We start from the raw sequence: 15,136 nt of genomic DNA, 5'->3' as shown, positions 1-15,136 counted from the left end.
TTCTTCAATTGTTCCACTTCTCCGGGTTGCTTAAGATCAAGCAATGAGGAATTTGTTTGAAGATGATAAGTTGGTAGGATAGGGAGAAGATGTACAAATTTTTTTCTGCTTGATTCTTTGATTCATTGATTCTATCACTATTAGTTGAGGTTGTGATGTTTCTTGGTAAATTCACTTGTGCTGAAACATTCAAGATGAACTTGCGTGGTGCACACCAATGTTGAACAATGAGTGTTTGTAGGCCTTATTCAATCTGTGTTTTAGGGCATTTGTTTAAAGTTTATGAATGCCGCAGAATTTTGAATTTCACGTTGTCTTGCTCATCAATATGGACTTCATTGTCACAAATCGTCTTATGCTACATCTGGACGGAAGGATTTCAAGAAAGAACTGAACTCCAAACGACTTTATATTAAAATAATTTAAATTGTAATGATATTTTATAAAATATAACTTAAAGGTCGAAATACAAAATTATTCAAATAAATTTGAAGAATTTATGATATTTAACTTCAAATTCATCCAACCAAATAATGTCAATGAATGTAACAGGATAAATGCACTCACCAAAAGTATAAATCCAATGACTAGAGATGAATGTATGCCCTCTTGCATGTAATACTAAACGCAGAAGCTGTTTTTCAATCAGATATGTTCATTTTGAACAACTCAACTTTTCACTTGCCTTTTGCTATTTGTTGATGGAGGAAGGAACAACTTAGTGAGGCCTGGGTTTATGCAATTTGAAAGTACTATACAACCACGCTATGAATGGGGATAATGAACAACATTAGACAGTAATTGTACTCTAATGTTAAGTGCGCGAAGCAATGAAAAGGTCCACCTCAAGAGCATCTACGACAATTTACACTGCTCTTTGTAAGAAAACTACACAAGACAACGTTGTATTGTGCCAGCACCTATGTATGACTAGAGGCAGCAATGTCAAACTCCCCTGCAGAAACCAATCACATCAGAAAGCTAAACAATACCAGGAAATCATCAATTACATCTTAAAATCCGACATTGCACAAAGTGTGATGTCAAAATACTGAAATATCTTGCTTTTCTTAATGATTGCATACACTTAAATTACCAGGAATGACTTCATTAGACTGGCCTACAAGCATGTGCAGGATCCAATTCCTTAATGCCCTAGATGAAAAAGCAAAAAAGAAGTGAAGAGTACTCACTCTGATGACAAATGCAACGGACAGGATACTTAGTTTTGGCATAAGGAAACATAAAGGATAACCTATTTTCCACTTTCATTAGTGCTTTACAACATCCTAGCTCCCATAAGAAGGCACAGAAGTTGAAAATAACAATTACTTTGAGCACAATCCCATAAAAAGAGATAACTTGAGTTACACTTGAGCTCCCAGAGTTGGTACACTAGAAACTCCGAACTCCAATTGTAAGAGGAAATAAAAGTTTCCACACACGTGATAATTTGAAACCTGAAGCTCAATCCCCATTACTCCATACACAGCTTGTACATCAGGCTTTTATGCGGACCACGAAAGAACCTGCCCAGTACATGGAAGGGAAAATATGAATTCAGCCAGTGATAACAGTATATCACGAATTTACATTCCTTTATCTAGTGACCAGCTAGTGTCATCAAGAAAGAGACATAGAAAATAAGAGATTGCTAAGCTTTCACTGGATATCAAGCCAAAACCCATCAGTATATTGCATGGTCCTATGCAGTAGGATCATAGGATAGAGCAACATTTGACATGTAGTGGGTGAGTGCTATATCAATTGTTAGGGGTTAAACTTACAAGATCCTTCCAATCTATAATAACCAGGAACAATTTTATTAATAAGATTAAGAAATGGATGCTTCTGCTATTGCCACGTGATTGTTTTATTGTATTATTTTGTCTTAACTGTAATTTATATGAACCAAAAAAAAAAATCTGGAATGTAAGAGAGTAATAAGCTCACATGCTGGGAGGTTGGATATATCCGCAGAAACAGCACAAGGAATTCCTAAGTTTGAAAGTGCTCCCCTTATAATTCCACAAGGAAAGTAAAGATGCAAGCCAGTAGCCTGTGCTGCTCTGTTTTCTGCCATTGCTGAAGGATCTTGAATAGAACCAGTCGTTTCTACTGATGGATCGACTGACATATGTGCTAGCCACCGAAACCGATTATCTTGCAATACAAAAGTACCCTGTAACAGAAATGAAGTTATAAACATTTCTCATTAAATTTGTTGACAATTTGTTCAAGTTCTCATACATACTCTATGATTTGTCTTCAAGTTATCTATCTGCTTCTTGAAGAGTTCAGACCAAAAGTCTTTGCAAATAAACTTTATAGCCTCCAGGTGATCCGTGAACCTTGGCCGATCCATTGTGTATCTGACAGAAAGCAACGTGATCAGAATGAGCATCCTTGTGAAACATGAAAAGGTGAAAATGGGGATGTGGTATGAACAAAACATTGTATATTAGGATCAACATCATTTCTCATGTCAATTTTTGTCATTCACAACCAAAAAGGACAAAGATCCATAGTGGGAAATACTAGTTCATGTGGAACACTCCGCAAAGGCCAACAATTGGCTGGAATGGATTAATATCGTGTGCAGTACGTACTTGTTTCTCAAACCAAAGGTGGATTGATGTAGGACAACCATGACTAAGACTGTTTAGATCCTGTTGGATGGTTGTGAAGAGTACCCATGAACAGCATTTCAGAGTTCAAAGGCAGTTAAGCATGGGGAACATAGATTATGCTGTCTACTTGAATACAGGATGTGAAGTACTGAACATTAGAAAGAATAGAATAAGACACACACACAGAGGGAGGTGGGAGAAATCCAGGCAGCGTACCTAGATCTCCTAGCAACCACACCAAGGATATGAATTGTGTAAACAATTGCAAAGAAGCACAGAAGCTCTTTAAAAATAAACGAACTTATAAGTATTGAACTTCATTAAATAATGAAGGATACACCCCCTACATATATCTGAGGTTCTCTTATTCCTTCAAGGACTACACTTTTGATAGGGAAAAATGAGCTAATCAAAGGCTCAACTAATAACTCTAATCATATACAAATAGGAAAAGAGCTTCCAATAAAGCACCTAAACTCATAAACACCCAGTGCTGACCACATTGAGAGACACAAAAGCACAGCTAACGCCAGTTGGTGAAATGGCATTAAACATTCCTAGCAGAATGAAAAGAGAGGTTACGATGATATCATCTATGTGGAGAACCACAATAGAATGGTCCCGAAATCTCAAACTGAGAAGGAATGAGGCTAAAATTTACAAACCAACAATCATATATGATAGAATAAATTCTCCAAAATAAATTCCTTTTTTGTTTCTCACAATTATATCCTTAATCAAGAAATTTTTTGTATGTATATGATCAAGTTTACTCAGATCAATGAGAAGCTAGCTGCACAAACTCGACTAGAATAAAAATAACAATATGCCAGATGAGAGCATTTGAACCATTCATTGTATGAGCAGCCTTATGCAAGTAACACACAAAACCCTGAAACAGTGCAGAAGCTCCACATATTCGCCAATTCAAGTCAGCTGGTAGCTAGAAAACACCCGGATTCTCTGCCTATTCCAGGAACAATTAACTCTTGTAGAGTCTAAACGATTTTCATAAACAACCTATTACCAACACCAAATTATTAACCGTACAATGAATCGTTTACCAGAACATATATGCACATTGCCATTTCTATGCACATGCAATCAAGTAAAAGTGATCCAGCTATCCTTTATCTGACAATAGCATAATTCTTGCTCAGACAAAGCGGAGCCACAACTGGAACAACACAAATCAAATAACTGATCTATATTGCATTACTCAAGGTACCCCAAACTAAATTAACTAATGAGCTAAAACGTCTGTTCTTACCTTACCTTACCTTAAAGACTAAATTATCACGGAAGTGCACCATCAATGCCTCTTTTCTTCCGGGACTTTTAACTCTAATACACTTGCACTTGATGACATACCATTTTAGCCAATCTATTGCTTTCTTCCTCCTTAATACTTGTTAAGAGACAGACAACCCAGCCAATCACTACTATTACGGAATAGCATAAATCTTTAGGGTGATAGCTCTCTCAGAAACATTCATAATAAATCCTGTCTGAGAAGGAATTCTTGACATCTAATTTAGTTTTGCAGAAACGAATTCTAGTGTTAATGTATTGATCCAATCCCTCAATCATCCAGGAATTCTTCTTCTCTCCCTTTAAACTAGTTTGGTCGTATCAATCCCAACTTAGTAAAAATTCCAATTGAGCACAAACCATTCCAAATTCTAACTCCAGCTCCAAGCATCCATAACTCATCGCTCATACTTACAATATGAATCTATACAGACAGTAATACAAACAAACCTTTCCGACAGTTGGTGGCCGACCTGAAACCCAATGGCTTCGATCCTTGGAGCGGCGAGTTCCGGCTTGTCTGCATAGAATCCCCTGCAATACGAGGAGACAATCTCCGCCACCAAACTCTCCACACAGCTCTCCGATACTTCTCTTCCCATCCTTCGATTTGATTCCTCTCCTCCCCTGTGGGATTGGGATTGGGATTTATAAACGAAATGGAATTAGATTTAGACTATGCATCTACCTAAATATGAATCTCAGCCGGGTACCCAAAATTTCACAAAAAGATTGTATTTTTAATTAATAATAACAAGTATTAAATTAATTTTTAACCTTTGCCGTCACCTTAGTGTATTTCGACATTCATATTCATAAATAATAATAATAAAAAAAAAAGAATCTTCAACATTTATCTAAAATATTATTTTCCCATATACTAAAATCAAATACCCATTACGAAAATTTGACCGACAACAGCAATTTAGGGCTCGAATTGATTTTCACAGCTTCATTTATTCTGTATATTATTCTCAAAAATAAATTTAAATATATGTACAATTTTTAATACATATTTATTTATTTTTATTCTCTCTTTATTTCCACAAAACATACCAAAATAAGTTAAAATGAAACCAAACATACTGAATATTTCTCACAAAAAAATTTGAATTCAAACCATTGAGTTGCCGTTGTTTGTTTACCAACATCGGTAATAAGCAGCTAGGGTTTGTTTACCCACTTTTTTCTTTTACAGTAAAAAATACAAAGCCTGAAATTTCAGTTCGCCTCCTTAAATTTTATGTTTTATCATTGTGCCCCCCTCAATTATGGAAATATATATTTCCCCCCAACTTATCAAATTTATGATATTATTTTTCTTTTGATATATTTAAAAGGGATATGATTTAAGTTATTAATATAAATCAACAATTTGAAATAGACCAATTATTAAAATAATATTATTAAATTTAGAATAAATTATATTGACATTCTCCATATGCCAAAATACACAACACCCCATATATTTCGTAAAACTACAGTTACATCCCCTGAGGGGTTTTCTACTTGTGTCATACTTTTCAGGGAATATTTGTTTAAGCTTTGTATTTAAATAGGGGTGTAGTTGTAATTACAATTATAATTTGAAGGGGTATAGCTGTAATTTTGTAAAGGTAGGGAACGTTTTTATATTTTAGCCTAACATCAGAGAATGTCAATGTAATTTACCCTAAAACTATATATATTTTGTATATATAGGTCTCGTATTTAGTTTCTTACGTTATTAATAAATTTATATGTCTCATATTTTAACTTTATTGTTTTTTCAAATATATAAAAAGAGATGTAATATTGCAAATAGAAAAAAAAGAGGGGATGGAGTTATAATTTGAGTAGGCATAGGGAATGTCTGCCACCGTTTAAAATAAACGTTTATCAACTTATTATTAAAAATAAAATGAGAAAAATATTTTTGATTCATCATTTATTGAACTAGTTAAATTAAATTAATTTATATTAAAAATAATAAGTAACTCTCTATCAATTTTTATATTTTGTTGATAAATTTATAAATATTAAATCAGTTTTTTAAATACTCTAACTTTAATTTTTATAACTTTTTATTTTTATTATAAGTACCCACGACTTTTAATATGTAATTTATAATAATTTTTTATAACTTATTTTTATCTCAAAATATAAATTATTCCTATAGTAGGGCAGATTGAAAGTCACCATTATAAATAATCATTTCCAAAATTTTCCTTTTCTCTCTCTCCCTCTCTCTCTCTCTCTCTCTCTAAATTGGGAAATTGTAATTTTCAATCATAAGTATGTATAGATGGTAATTTTAATTTTGTAGCAATTAATTTTGAGAACTTTATTATGTAATTTTTAAAAAATTAAACAAAAATATCAGAATTTGTTAATATAATTAGAAGAGGGGTTAAATGTAAATTACCTCTCTGTATTATACGTAATGAGCAAATTACCCATTTTGCTCACATTCGCAATTTGTTAATATAATTAGAGGGGTTTTAGTGTTTTCCATTTTGCTTTATCTTTTTAAAATAAAAATATATATTATATTTAAATATAAAATAATATTTTATTCTTAAAAATCAATTAAAATCTTACTGAAAAATAAGGAGGGTAATTTGATATTTTTTTATATATTTCGTTCTTAATTTGTAAAATATTTAAAATTATAAGATAAAATTATTAAAAACAAATAAGTACACAAACCTGATTTTTTTAAGAATTAAATTAAATTTGATTAAATTTAAATTAATTATATAATAAATATAATATATTTATGATATGATTAGTTGTGTTGGAAAATATTGCTAAGAATTTTCCAATTTTCACCAATAAATCCTGCACTAAAATTGTAATTTTCCTCATCTTGACGCTCGCGCTCTCTCTCTCTCTCTCTCTGCAGCGTCTGCACACACAACACATCTCACGCAGGACGACAGACATATTCATACGTTGTCACTTTATCCCAACAACTGAACCAGCGCGAGCTCCCATCGCCCATCCCCGCATCCATAATCACTCCCCCACGAAAATGCTCAACAAAGCTTCACTCTAACTCCGCCACCAAAAACACACACACAATGCACACACTTACCTTACCCACACTTTTTCCCATGCTCCTCCTCCTCCTCCTCCTCCTCTCCTCCGCCGCTTCCTCGGACATAACCTCTGACAGAGCCGCCCTCTTAGCCCTCCGCTCAGCCGTGGGTGGACGCACTCTGTTTTGGAACTCTAGTTTCACCACTCCATGCAACTGGCAAGGTGTCCAGTGCGAGAACAACCGCGTCACGGTCCTCCGCCTGCCCGCCTCCTCTCTCTTCGGCAAACTCCCTTCCAACATTCTCTCTAACTTAACTCTTCTGCGGACTCTCAGCCTCCGCCTTAACCACCTCTCAGGTCCCTTACCTGAAGACCTGTCTCGTCTGTCTCACCTTCGCAATCTTAATCTTGAAGGAAACCGATTCTCGGGTCCCGTCTCCGACTTCTTTTTTTCGCTCCGTTCTTTGGTGCGCTTAAGTCTTGCTTCGAACAATTTTTCAGGTGAAATTCCATCTGGGTTTAACAACTTAACGCGTCTGCGTACGCTTTATTTGGAGAATAATCAGTTTAGTGGTGTTTTGCCCGACATTGAGCTTCGTAATCTCGAGCAGTTTAACGTTTCTTTCAATAATTTAAATGGGTCTGTGCCGAAAGGGCTCGAGGGAAAACCAAAGAGCGCGTTTTTAGGGACTTTGCTTTGTGGGAAGCCGCTTGATAATGCTTGTGCTGACAACGGTGCTGCAACTCCGGCTGCGTCTGCTGCGGGGAATGTAAACGGGAGCAGCAAACCGGGGGAGAATGGGAAAAGGAAGTTGTCTGGTGGTGCAATTGCTGGAATTGTGATTGGTTCCGTTGTCGGGTTCTTTTTCTTGCTGTTGCTTTTGATTATCTTGTGTAGGAGGAAAAGCGGACAAAAGGGGAGGTCCGTTGATGCAGAGGAAATCAAGAATCAAGAAGATGAGGCAGGTGAAAAGCCAATTATGGAGGCAGAAAATGGTAGAACAGATAATGGGATTTCAGTTGCTACGGCAGATGCTTCCGCAATGAGTGCAAATGGGAATGCGGCAAGCGAAGATGGAGGAAAAGTAGCTGCTGCTAAAAAATTGGTATTTTTTTGGGACGTGACGAGGGTGTTTGATTTGGAAGATTTGTTGAGTGCATCGGCTGAGGTTCTGGGGAAAGGATCTTTAGGGACATCGTATAAGGCAGTTCTGGAAGTGGGGACTGTGGTGACTGTGAAAAGGTTGAAGGATGTGATGATTTCTGAATGGGAGTTTAAGGAGAAAATTGAAGGGGTTGGGGCCATGGATAATGAAAATTTGGTGCCTCTTAGAGCTTACTACTACAGCAGGGAGGAGAAGCTTCTTGTCTATGATTATATGCAGATGGGAAGCTTGTCTGCATTTCTACATGGTGAGTGAGATTTTAGAGCTCTTTGTTCCTGACATATCACTGCTGTTTTTGCCATGTCCTATGTTGTCAAAGATACGACTTCAAGTTTTAGGATATTGCTGACAACTAGAATAATTTCATTCATTTCCAGCCGTTTTGGTTGCTTTTCTGTTGATTTAGTAGTAGTTTTACTTCATGCATTAGTGTTCATGACTTGTTCTTGGTGCAACAAGTATATGATTATTGCTATCAGTTGTCCTGGTAATTCTGCGAGAGAAGGTAATATTTGGTAAACAAAGCATACAGGATTTTCTGATGGGGCATAGATTTGATTATTGTGATGTATAATTTTGTTTGTAGACCTTGGTTTCCATTTGCATGCGTTGGTGATGTTTGTTTGAGACTATAGCTTCATTTTATGTGCCGACTCTCAAATCCCGAATGTTCCTTAGCTGCTACATATGGTTATATGCTTACTGCTGCTATAATTAGCACAATTGAGTTTGTCAACTTGCATAAGTATAATTTGCTGAAATTATTTTTTATTGCTGTGATATCTAGTAGTCTGAAAATCGGTCTGAAAATGGGGCCCTGTATTTGCATACTTACTTGATATTCAGAGGGCCATGTCTGTCGGGGTTGAGTTGCATGCGCACTGTAATCTCATTTAGTAGTTGACTTTACATTTAGCTATTATCTCTGAATAGTTGCTTTACGTCTAATTTTCTCCGTAATAATGTTGCAACTTGGGACCTTTTCATTGCAAAATAGGTAACAATTATACCTACCATTGACAATTTTGGCAGTTCATATTTGGTGAATTTCCATTATATGATTATCTTTCATCTTTATCTCGCACTTCCCAGCTCCTTTGGAGACACGATCCGTCTGATTATCACTCATGTCAATATCTTCTTCATCCTGTTCAGGAAACAGAGGAGCTGGCAGGACACCGTTAAATTGGGAAATCCGGTCCCGGATTGCCCTTGGTGCTGCTCGTGGCATTGAATATCTTCATTGTCAAGGTTCCAGCACTGCCCATGGAAACATCAAGTCCTCTAACGTCCTGCTGACTAAGTCATATGATGCAAGAATATCGGATTTTGGACTGAACCAACTAGTTGGACCTCCATCCTCCCCGACACGCGTCACTGGCTACCGTGCACCTGAAGTGACCGACCCTCGAAAAGTTTCTCAGAAAGCTGATGTGTATAGCTTTGGTGTTTTACTCTTAGAACTTCTAACTGGGAAACCGCCTCTTGAGGATGGACTAGACCTGCCGAGATGGGTTCAGTCAGTAGTTCGGGAGGAGTGGACTTCTGAAGTTTTTGATCTCGAACTCCTCCGTTATCAGAATGTCGAGGAGGAAATGGTGCAGCTCTTGCAAATCGGGATTGACTGCACAGCTCAATACCCAGACCAGCGCCCTTTAATCTCTCAAGTTGCAAAACGGATTGAAGAGCTCCGTTGTTCAAGCCTACAAGATGATCGAGAACAGCATGATTCTGTCAGCAACGCCGAGTAGAAAGAAAGGTGAATTGCATTCAACTATGGAGTATGAAACTCAAGAAATACTAGTACCAAGTGTAATGCACCTGGAATTCCTCTCTTTAAACCAGAAGTATTTGTTTGTTCATTTGGGCCTTATTCTTGTTTGTGCAAAATTAACAGCTCAGTTTCTTCCCCCCCATCTGCATTCAGGGGGGTTTTCATATATCAGTTCCCTCCTGTCTTGTCTGGTTCTGGGGGAATATGGTTGCTGTAATTATTTCTTGAGCTCTTTTCTATCTCTCTTGCCGTTCTTGAAGGACTTCTTTTAAACGCTTGAACTGAGGTGATTCCTCATGTCATAATGGGTCCAAACAACTCCCTGTTTCCAGTTCAATGTCATTTTACCTTATTACAACATCGTTGTCTAGACTCACGCAAAGGTAGCATTGAGAGTGATGGAAGTATGGAGTTTGAGCTTTTATTGAAATTGACAACTATCTGCAATACTCACAGTTTTCACAGATAAAGAGTGTTGGTGAGACTTACAGAAAGTGTGATGAAAATGAGTTGCATGAAAAAGGAAATGGGTGGTCCACTCTATTGCAACTGAAGCAAGGAAACACTGTCAGCTTGATGCAACTAAGGAAAGGGTCAGGTCAGAGTTGGATTTCCCAACATTTTTATGGGATTATGGTGATGAGACGATCAAGCTATTGTAGATTTAGCTAAATCAAGATGAAATAATGGTAATTATATAAGTAATTTTCACTCAGATAGTGGAGTCTATGACACTATTTTGTTGTTGTGTCGATAATATTTTTAATTTTTTTTGATGTGTTGTTTGTATATTTTATTTTTATTTATAATATATTTAAAGTGTGAAAAATTATTTATTATATACATACAAAATGACTAGTTATAACAAAGAAGACTCGTTCAGTTAGACCCGTGTCGTGACCTCTTTCATTATGTGTATCTTTTATTTTTATAAAATAGGATTAATAAAAATAAGAAATTACACTCCATTTGAAAATTCAAAATTACAATTTTCTTAAAAACATTTGAAATTGTATTTGTACCACCTTCATGAGTTCCTCGATGACAATTGCATACTTTCAATTAGGATTTAGATGAAAAATGACGATGTTAGGAAAAAAAAAAAAGGCTTCATTCATGCACTCACATTGACTCATAACACTCACACACAAAACAAACAGATTGAATGAGGGCTAAATTGAAATTTTATATAAATTTTGCTAAATTTATATTTTTTGTCCAAATCATAATAAATGTCATACAATTATAAACAATGAATTCTAGAAAAATGGTGCAAAATATAATTTAAAAAGTTCTATTTGAAAAAAGGTGTAGAGAGAGAGAAAAATAAAAAAAATATGAAGTCATTTGTACCCCTTCCCTTTTTGTGCGGGAGTGGAAATAAAGAGACATGATCCTTTTCATGGGTTTGGTTTCATAGCACATGAAATGTTAATGTTGTCTCTTGGACTGCCAACACTCCGATGGCCCACTAACCATGGGAAGTCAATGGCCACACACACTCTCAGATCAATTGTTTGAAACATTGCAACACTAATTTTGTAGGTTTTTTTTTTTTTTTTATTAAATTCTTATATTTCTCAATACATTCAGCAATCCTAAAATAACTTAGTTTGCTGTTTGGCTAATTCATTAAAATATGTGACAATATTGTTTCTACGAAAAAAAAAGTACAATTAAATTTATGTCTTGTGGAAGTTCTATTTTGGCTGATCCAAATTCTTATCGCATATTGATTGGAAGGCTACTCTACTTGGGGGATCACCAGACCGAATGTCTCTCATGGTGAACAATAGTTGAGTCAGTTGGTTCGTCGTCTATGTCAGCAACATTTGGACGCTGCCTTCATTTGGTGAGATATCTAAAAGGATCTCCCACCAAAGGATTGTTATTCCCTGTTCATAACTCCTAACTCTCTCAAGCCCTATTGTGATGCCGATTGAGCAAGTTGCATTGATAGTCTATGCTCTTTCGTTGGGTACTGTATTTTGAGTCTTGCTCTCATTTCCTGGAAGACGAAGAAGCAGCCTACAGTCTCCGTTCGTCTGTTGAGGTTGAGTATAGGAGTCTTGTTGCCATTGTCTGTGAACTTCGATCTATATCCTATATTCTTAAGGATTTCCAAGTGGATCTAAGCACACCCATTTCATTGTATTGTGACAACCAAGTAGCTGTGCACATTGTGGCTAATTCCATTTTCGACGAACGCACTAAACATCTCGAAATTGACTGCCATTTGGTTCGTGACAAGTACAAGGAGGGATTTGTTCTTTTGTCTCATATTTCTGGAAAGCAGCAATTTGAAGACCTTTTCACCAAAGTTTTGGCAGGTGTAGAGTTTCTGCTTTACTCTCCAAGTTGCGTTGGTTGATTTCTCCCCAAGTCCAACTTGAGGGAGGCTGTTGAGTATGCCTGAGTTGAGCTGAGTCTCGTTTCCCAGCGTCCCAATTTGAATATGTTGTGTGAAATTTGACATATTAATTCCATAAAACATAAATTAAAATGAGAGTAGAAGGATTCGAAATCACTCCTAATATGAGGACGATAACATGTTGCTTTCCATTTGCAATGGTGGATGGAAAGTGTCAAATTCTGAGGGTGCATAGTGTAGATTTTCAGAGTATGAGGTGTGTGCTGTGATCATTTTCAAATTGGGAGAATTCTGTGGTTCGTTCTCATTCATCCAAGGAGGAATTAGTTACAGAGGCTGTATATACAAGTTGGAGGAATAACAGTTCTCAACTAATGCTAACAAACAAACTGCTGAAAGAATGTCTCGTATTTCTCGAAAAAGTGATTCGATCGATGGGATTTGGTATGAGATCGATGATATCGATGAGATTGATATTCAAATATTTCTTCTTAGAACGTATTGATTTGACCCCATAAGTGGGACCAAGCATGTTGCCGCCAGAAGTCCATATTTCTTCGATTTCATCTCCTAATTGTTCCAGAGCAACTAGAAAGAGATTCTTTACAAATCAAAACAAAGACTGAACATAAAATTAAGTGATGAGACAGCCAACACAGCTCCAGGTCAGGGCCAAGTTGGCAGCACAGTGAGCATCGTCTTCAAGCTTCATCTCTGCTCTGCGTTGCTTTCATAACACATAGAAACTGTGGATGCAGTTTCCAGAAATCTCAAAATAGGTTTACATTTCACAAACAAAAAACAATAGCAGAAATTCAAATTTCTCCATCCCAAAGTTCTTCCAATGATTTGTATTGGGCGTGTGGACCAACAAAATCTGTTGGATTGCAGGCTCTCTGCTGCGGGATCTGTTGTATTTTTCCAACTTCTTCATCTGTCAATTCCCAGTCGAATATTTGAAGGTTTTGCCTCATCCTCTCCTTATTAAAGCTCCTCACGATTGGGGTCGCTCCTTCTTGCCGTATCCATCTCAATGCAACCTACATTTTTCAGAAAATTTTTTTCACTCAAAACGAATGATGAGAAGTTTGGACACACGTAATTTTGTTAAGGAACCTGTGCGATGGTCTTGTCTTTAGCTGCTGCGATGTCCTTAAGGATCGGACTATCCATCACTGCATTAGTACCCCAGTGGAATCCATATGCTCCAAGTGGAGAGAATGCACAAACATGGATTCCTTTGTCTTTGCAAAACGCCATCAGCTTCGGTTGCTGCCAAGCAACATTCAATTCAACCTGATTGACAGCAGGAGGGAAGGTGGCATATTGCAGGAGTGTAGAGAGCTTAGCACAGCTGTAGTTGCTGACACCAATAGACTTGGCCAAACCCATCCTACAGCACTCTTCCATGGCATCCCAAGTTCCCTTTATATCAAAATGCAGTGTCTTGATGGAATCAGTATCATCCTTCTTCATCCTTATCGGCCAATGTATCAGATACAGATCCACATACTCTAATCCCAACTTCCTATAAGAATGATGAAGAGCAATGTTTAAATACAATATTTTCCATCATATAAATTCATTTTCACTTCATTAACAAAAATAGATCACTAAATTTTTGGGTTAAATGCAACAGAGCTACCGTAAAATTAAAAATACTAATAGGTAAAAAAATCCCTAAGAAAAAAAAATAACACCCCCCAAACTTTAAAAAAAAAAAAACAGCAATCTATCCCTTAATGCAAGAAACAATGATTACTTAATTAATAATATAAAGGGATAATTATATTTTCCTTTTTCGTGGTTTGGTATAATCATACGTAGACATTCTGTGGTTTGAAAAATTGCATTTACTACTCCTAAAGTTTGCTTTCGTTGAACAAATAAGTTTCTCTATTAGTTAAAATTAATTAATTTCCTGATATTAACAAAAAATCAAGATAAAAACCATATTTACCTCCAAACTTATTACTGATTATTGTAGGTCAAATAAATATTTTTATGATCAAATTACACTTATACATCTTCACGCATTAATGCATGCGAGGAGGCATATTTTCAGCATTATAATGGTTGTTTAGTCAGAATTTTTTTTTCTGATCAGTAAGAAGTTAATCGATGATAAATTTTAATTTTCATTTAATATTTTTATTAATATCAACAAATTTAATGAATTTTGATTAACAAAGAAACCTATTTATTAGATGAAAGCAAACCTTAGAACTACTGAAATTTTCCAAACTATAGGAAATTTACATGCAGTTATACCAAACTTTGGGAAAATAAAGTATAATAATCTGTAGTATAAAATTTATAATTAAAGTAATTAATAAATATAAGAATAAAAAGTATACTGAACATGAGAATAAATTTAATCATTCTACAAACTAAACTTATCCAGAAAATTAGTGAACCGTTACGATAAAAATAATAGATGATACATTTGTCTAATTTAAATATAAAACATAAAAAAAGTTTTAAGTGGAAGAAAAAAAATAATTTTTTAAGTATTATTTGACATAAATATAAAATTTAATTATATTTTTTTGGATAAAAATAAATAATCATAAACTTATCTAATTTAAATAAAAATAAAATCTATATAACTAGGATTCAAATATTTTATTGTGAGTCTCTATGTTTCAGTTTTATTATATTAACTAGCGTTAAACTCATGCTATGCACAGTTATAATATTTTTTCTAAATTAAATTATTTTTTTAATATTACTTAATAAATGAATCAATTTCATAAAATAATTTTTTTTATTATTTTTAAATTTTTAATCTATCTTGATTATTATTGAAAATTATATATTTCCCTGCACATACAATATATTGTACTAAAAAAAAATTATAAGT

The 15,136-nt window shown here is 35.3% G+C and overlaps 3 protein-coding genes across 3 annotated transcripts in view; 1 reads left to right on the top strand and 2 right to left on the bottom strand.

Moving 5' to 3' along the window:
• LOC105158207 (trafficking protein particle complex subunit 6B) lies at nucleotides 1,039–4,665 on the bottom strand. Its single transcript, XM_011074868.2, has 4 exons — nucleotides 4,392–4,665; nucleotides 2,255–2,372; nucleotides 1,954–2,182; nucleotides 1,039–1,529 (listed from the first exon to the last, which is right to left on the bottom strand). Exons 1-4 carry the CDS (start codon nucleotides 4,541–4,543, stop codon nucleotides 1,501–1,503), a joined length of 528 nt encoding a protein of 175 aa, XP_011073170.1. The 5' UTR covers nucleotides 4,544–4,665; the 3' UTR covers nucleotides 1,039–1,500.
• Nucleotides 6,798–10,217, top strand: LOC105158206 (probable inactive receptor kinase At1g48480). The gene is made up of 2 exons (XM_011074867.2): nucleotides 6,798–8,375; nucleotides 9,284–10,217. The coding sequence occupies exons 1-2, from the start codon at nucleotides 7,004–7,006 to the stop codon at nucleotides 9,877–9,879; spliced, it is 1,968 nt and encodes a 655-aa protein (XP_011073169.1). The 5' UTR covers nucleotides 6,798–7,003; the 3' UTR covers nucleotides 9,880–10,217.
• The window catches only part of LOC105158503 (methylecgonone reductase-like), a gene marked incomplete at its 5' end in the record, with an annotated part of 3,040 nt that continues 567 nt past the window's right edge, over nucleotides 12,664–15,136 (bottom strand). Inside the window, 2 exons of the mRNA XM_020692501.1 lie at nucleotides 12,664–13,313; nucleotides 13,390–13,801. Of these exons, the coding sequence (XP_020548160.1) occupies nucleotides 13,089–13,313; nucleotides 13,390–13,801 (637 nt within the window). The remainder of the gene's footprint in view (nucleotides 13,314–13,389; nucleotides 13,802–15,136) is intronic.

This window comes from Sesamum indicum, linkage group LG3, assembly GCF_000512975.1.
Source record: "Sesamum indicum cultivar Zhongzhi No. 13 linkage group LG3, S_indicum_v1.0, whole genome shotgun sequence".
NCBI lineage: Eukaryota > Viridiplantae > Streptophyta > Magnoliopsida > Lamiales > Pedaliaceae > Sesamum > Sesamum indicum.
This window is presented reverse-complemented; position numbering and strand designations above follow the sequence as displayed.

Coding starts and splice junctions, on each gene's coding strand:
- LOC105158207 (XM_011074868.2), bottom strand. CDS start 4,543: ATGGGAAGAGAAGTATCGGAGAGCTGTGTGGAGAGTTTGGTGGCGGAG. Junction 2,183..2,254: donor ACTTGAAGACAAATCATAGA/GTATGTATGAGA, acceptor TTTCTGTTACAG/GGTACTTTTGTATTGCAAGA. Junction 1,530..1,953: donor TATATCCAACCTCCCAGCAT/GTGAGCTTATTA, acceptor TGTACTGGGCAG/GTTCTTTCGTGGTCCGCATA.
- LOC105158206 (XM_011074867.2), top strand. CDS start 7,004: ATGCACACACTTACCTTACCCACACTTTTTCCCATGCTCCTCCTCCTC. Junction 8,376..9,283: donor CTTGTCTGCATTTCTACATG/GTGAGTGAGATT, acceptor CATCCTGTTCAG/GAAACAGAGGAGCTGGCAGG.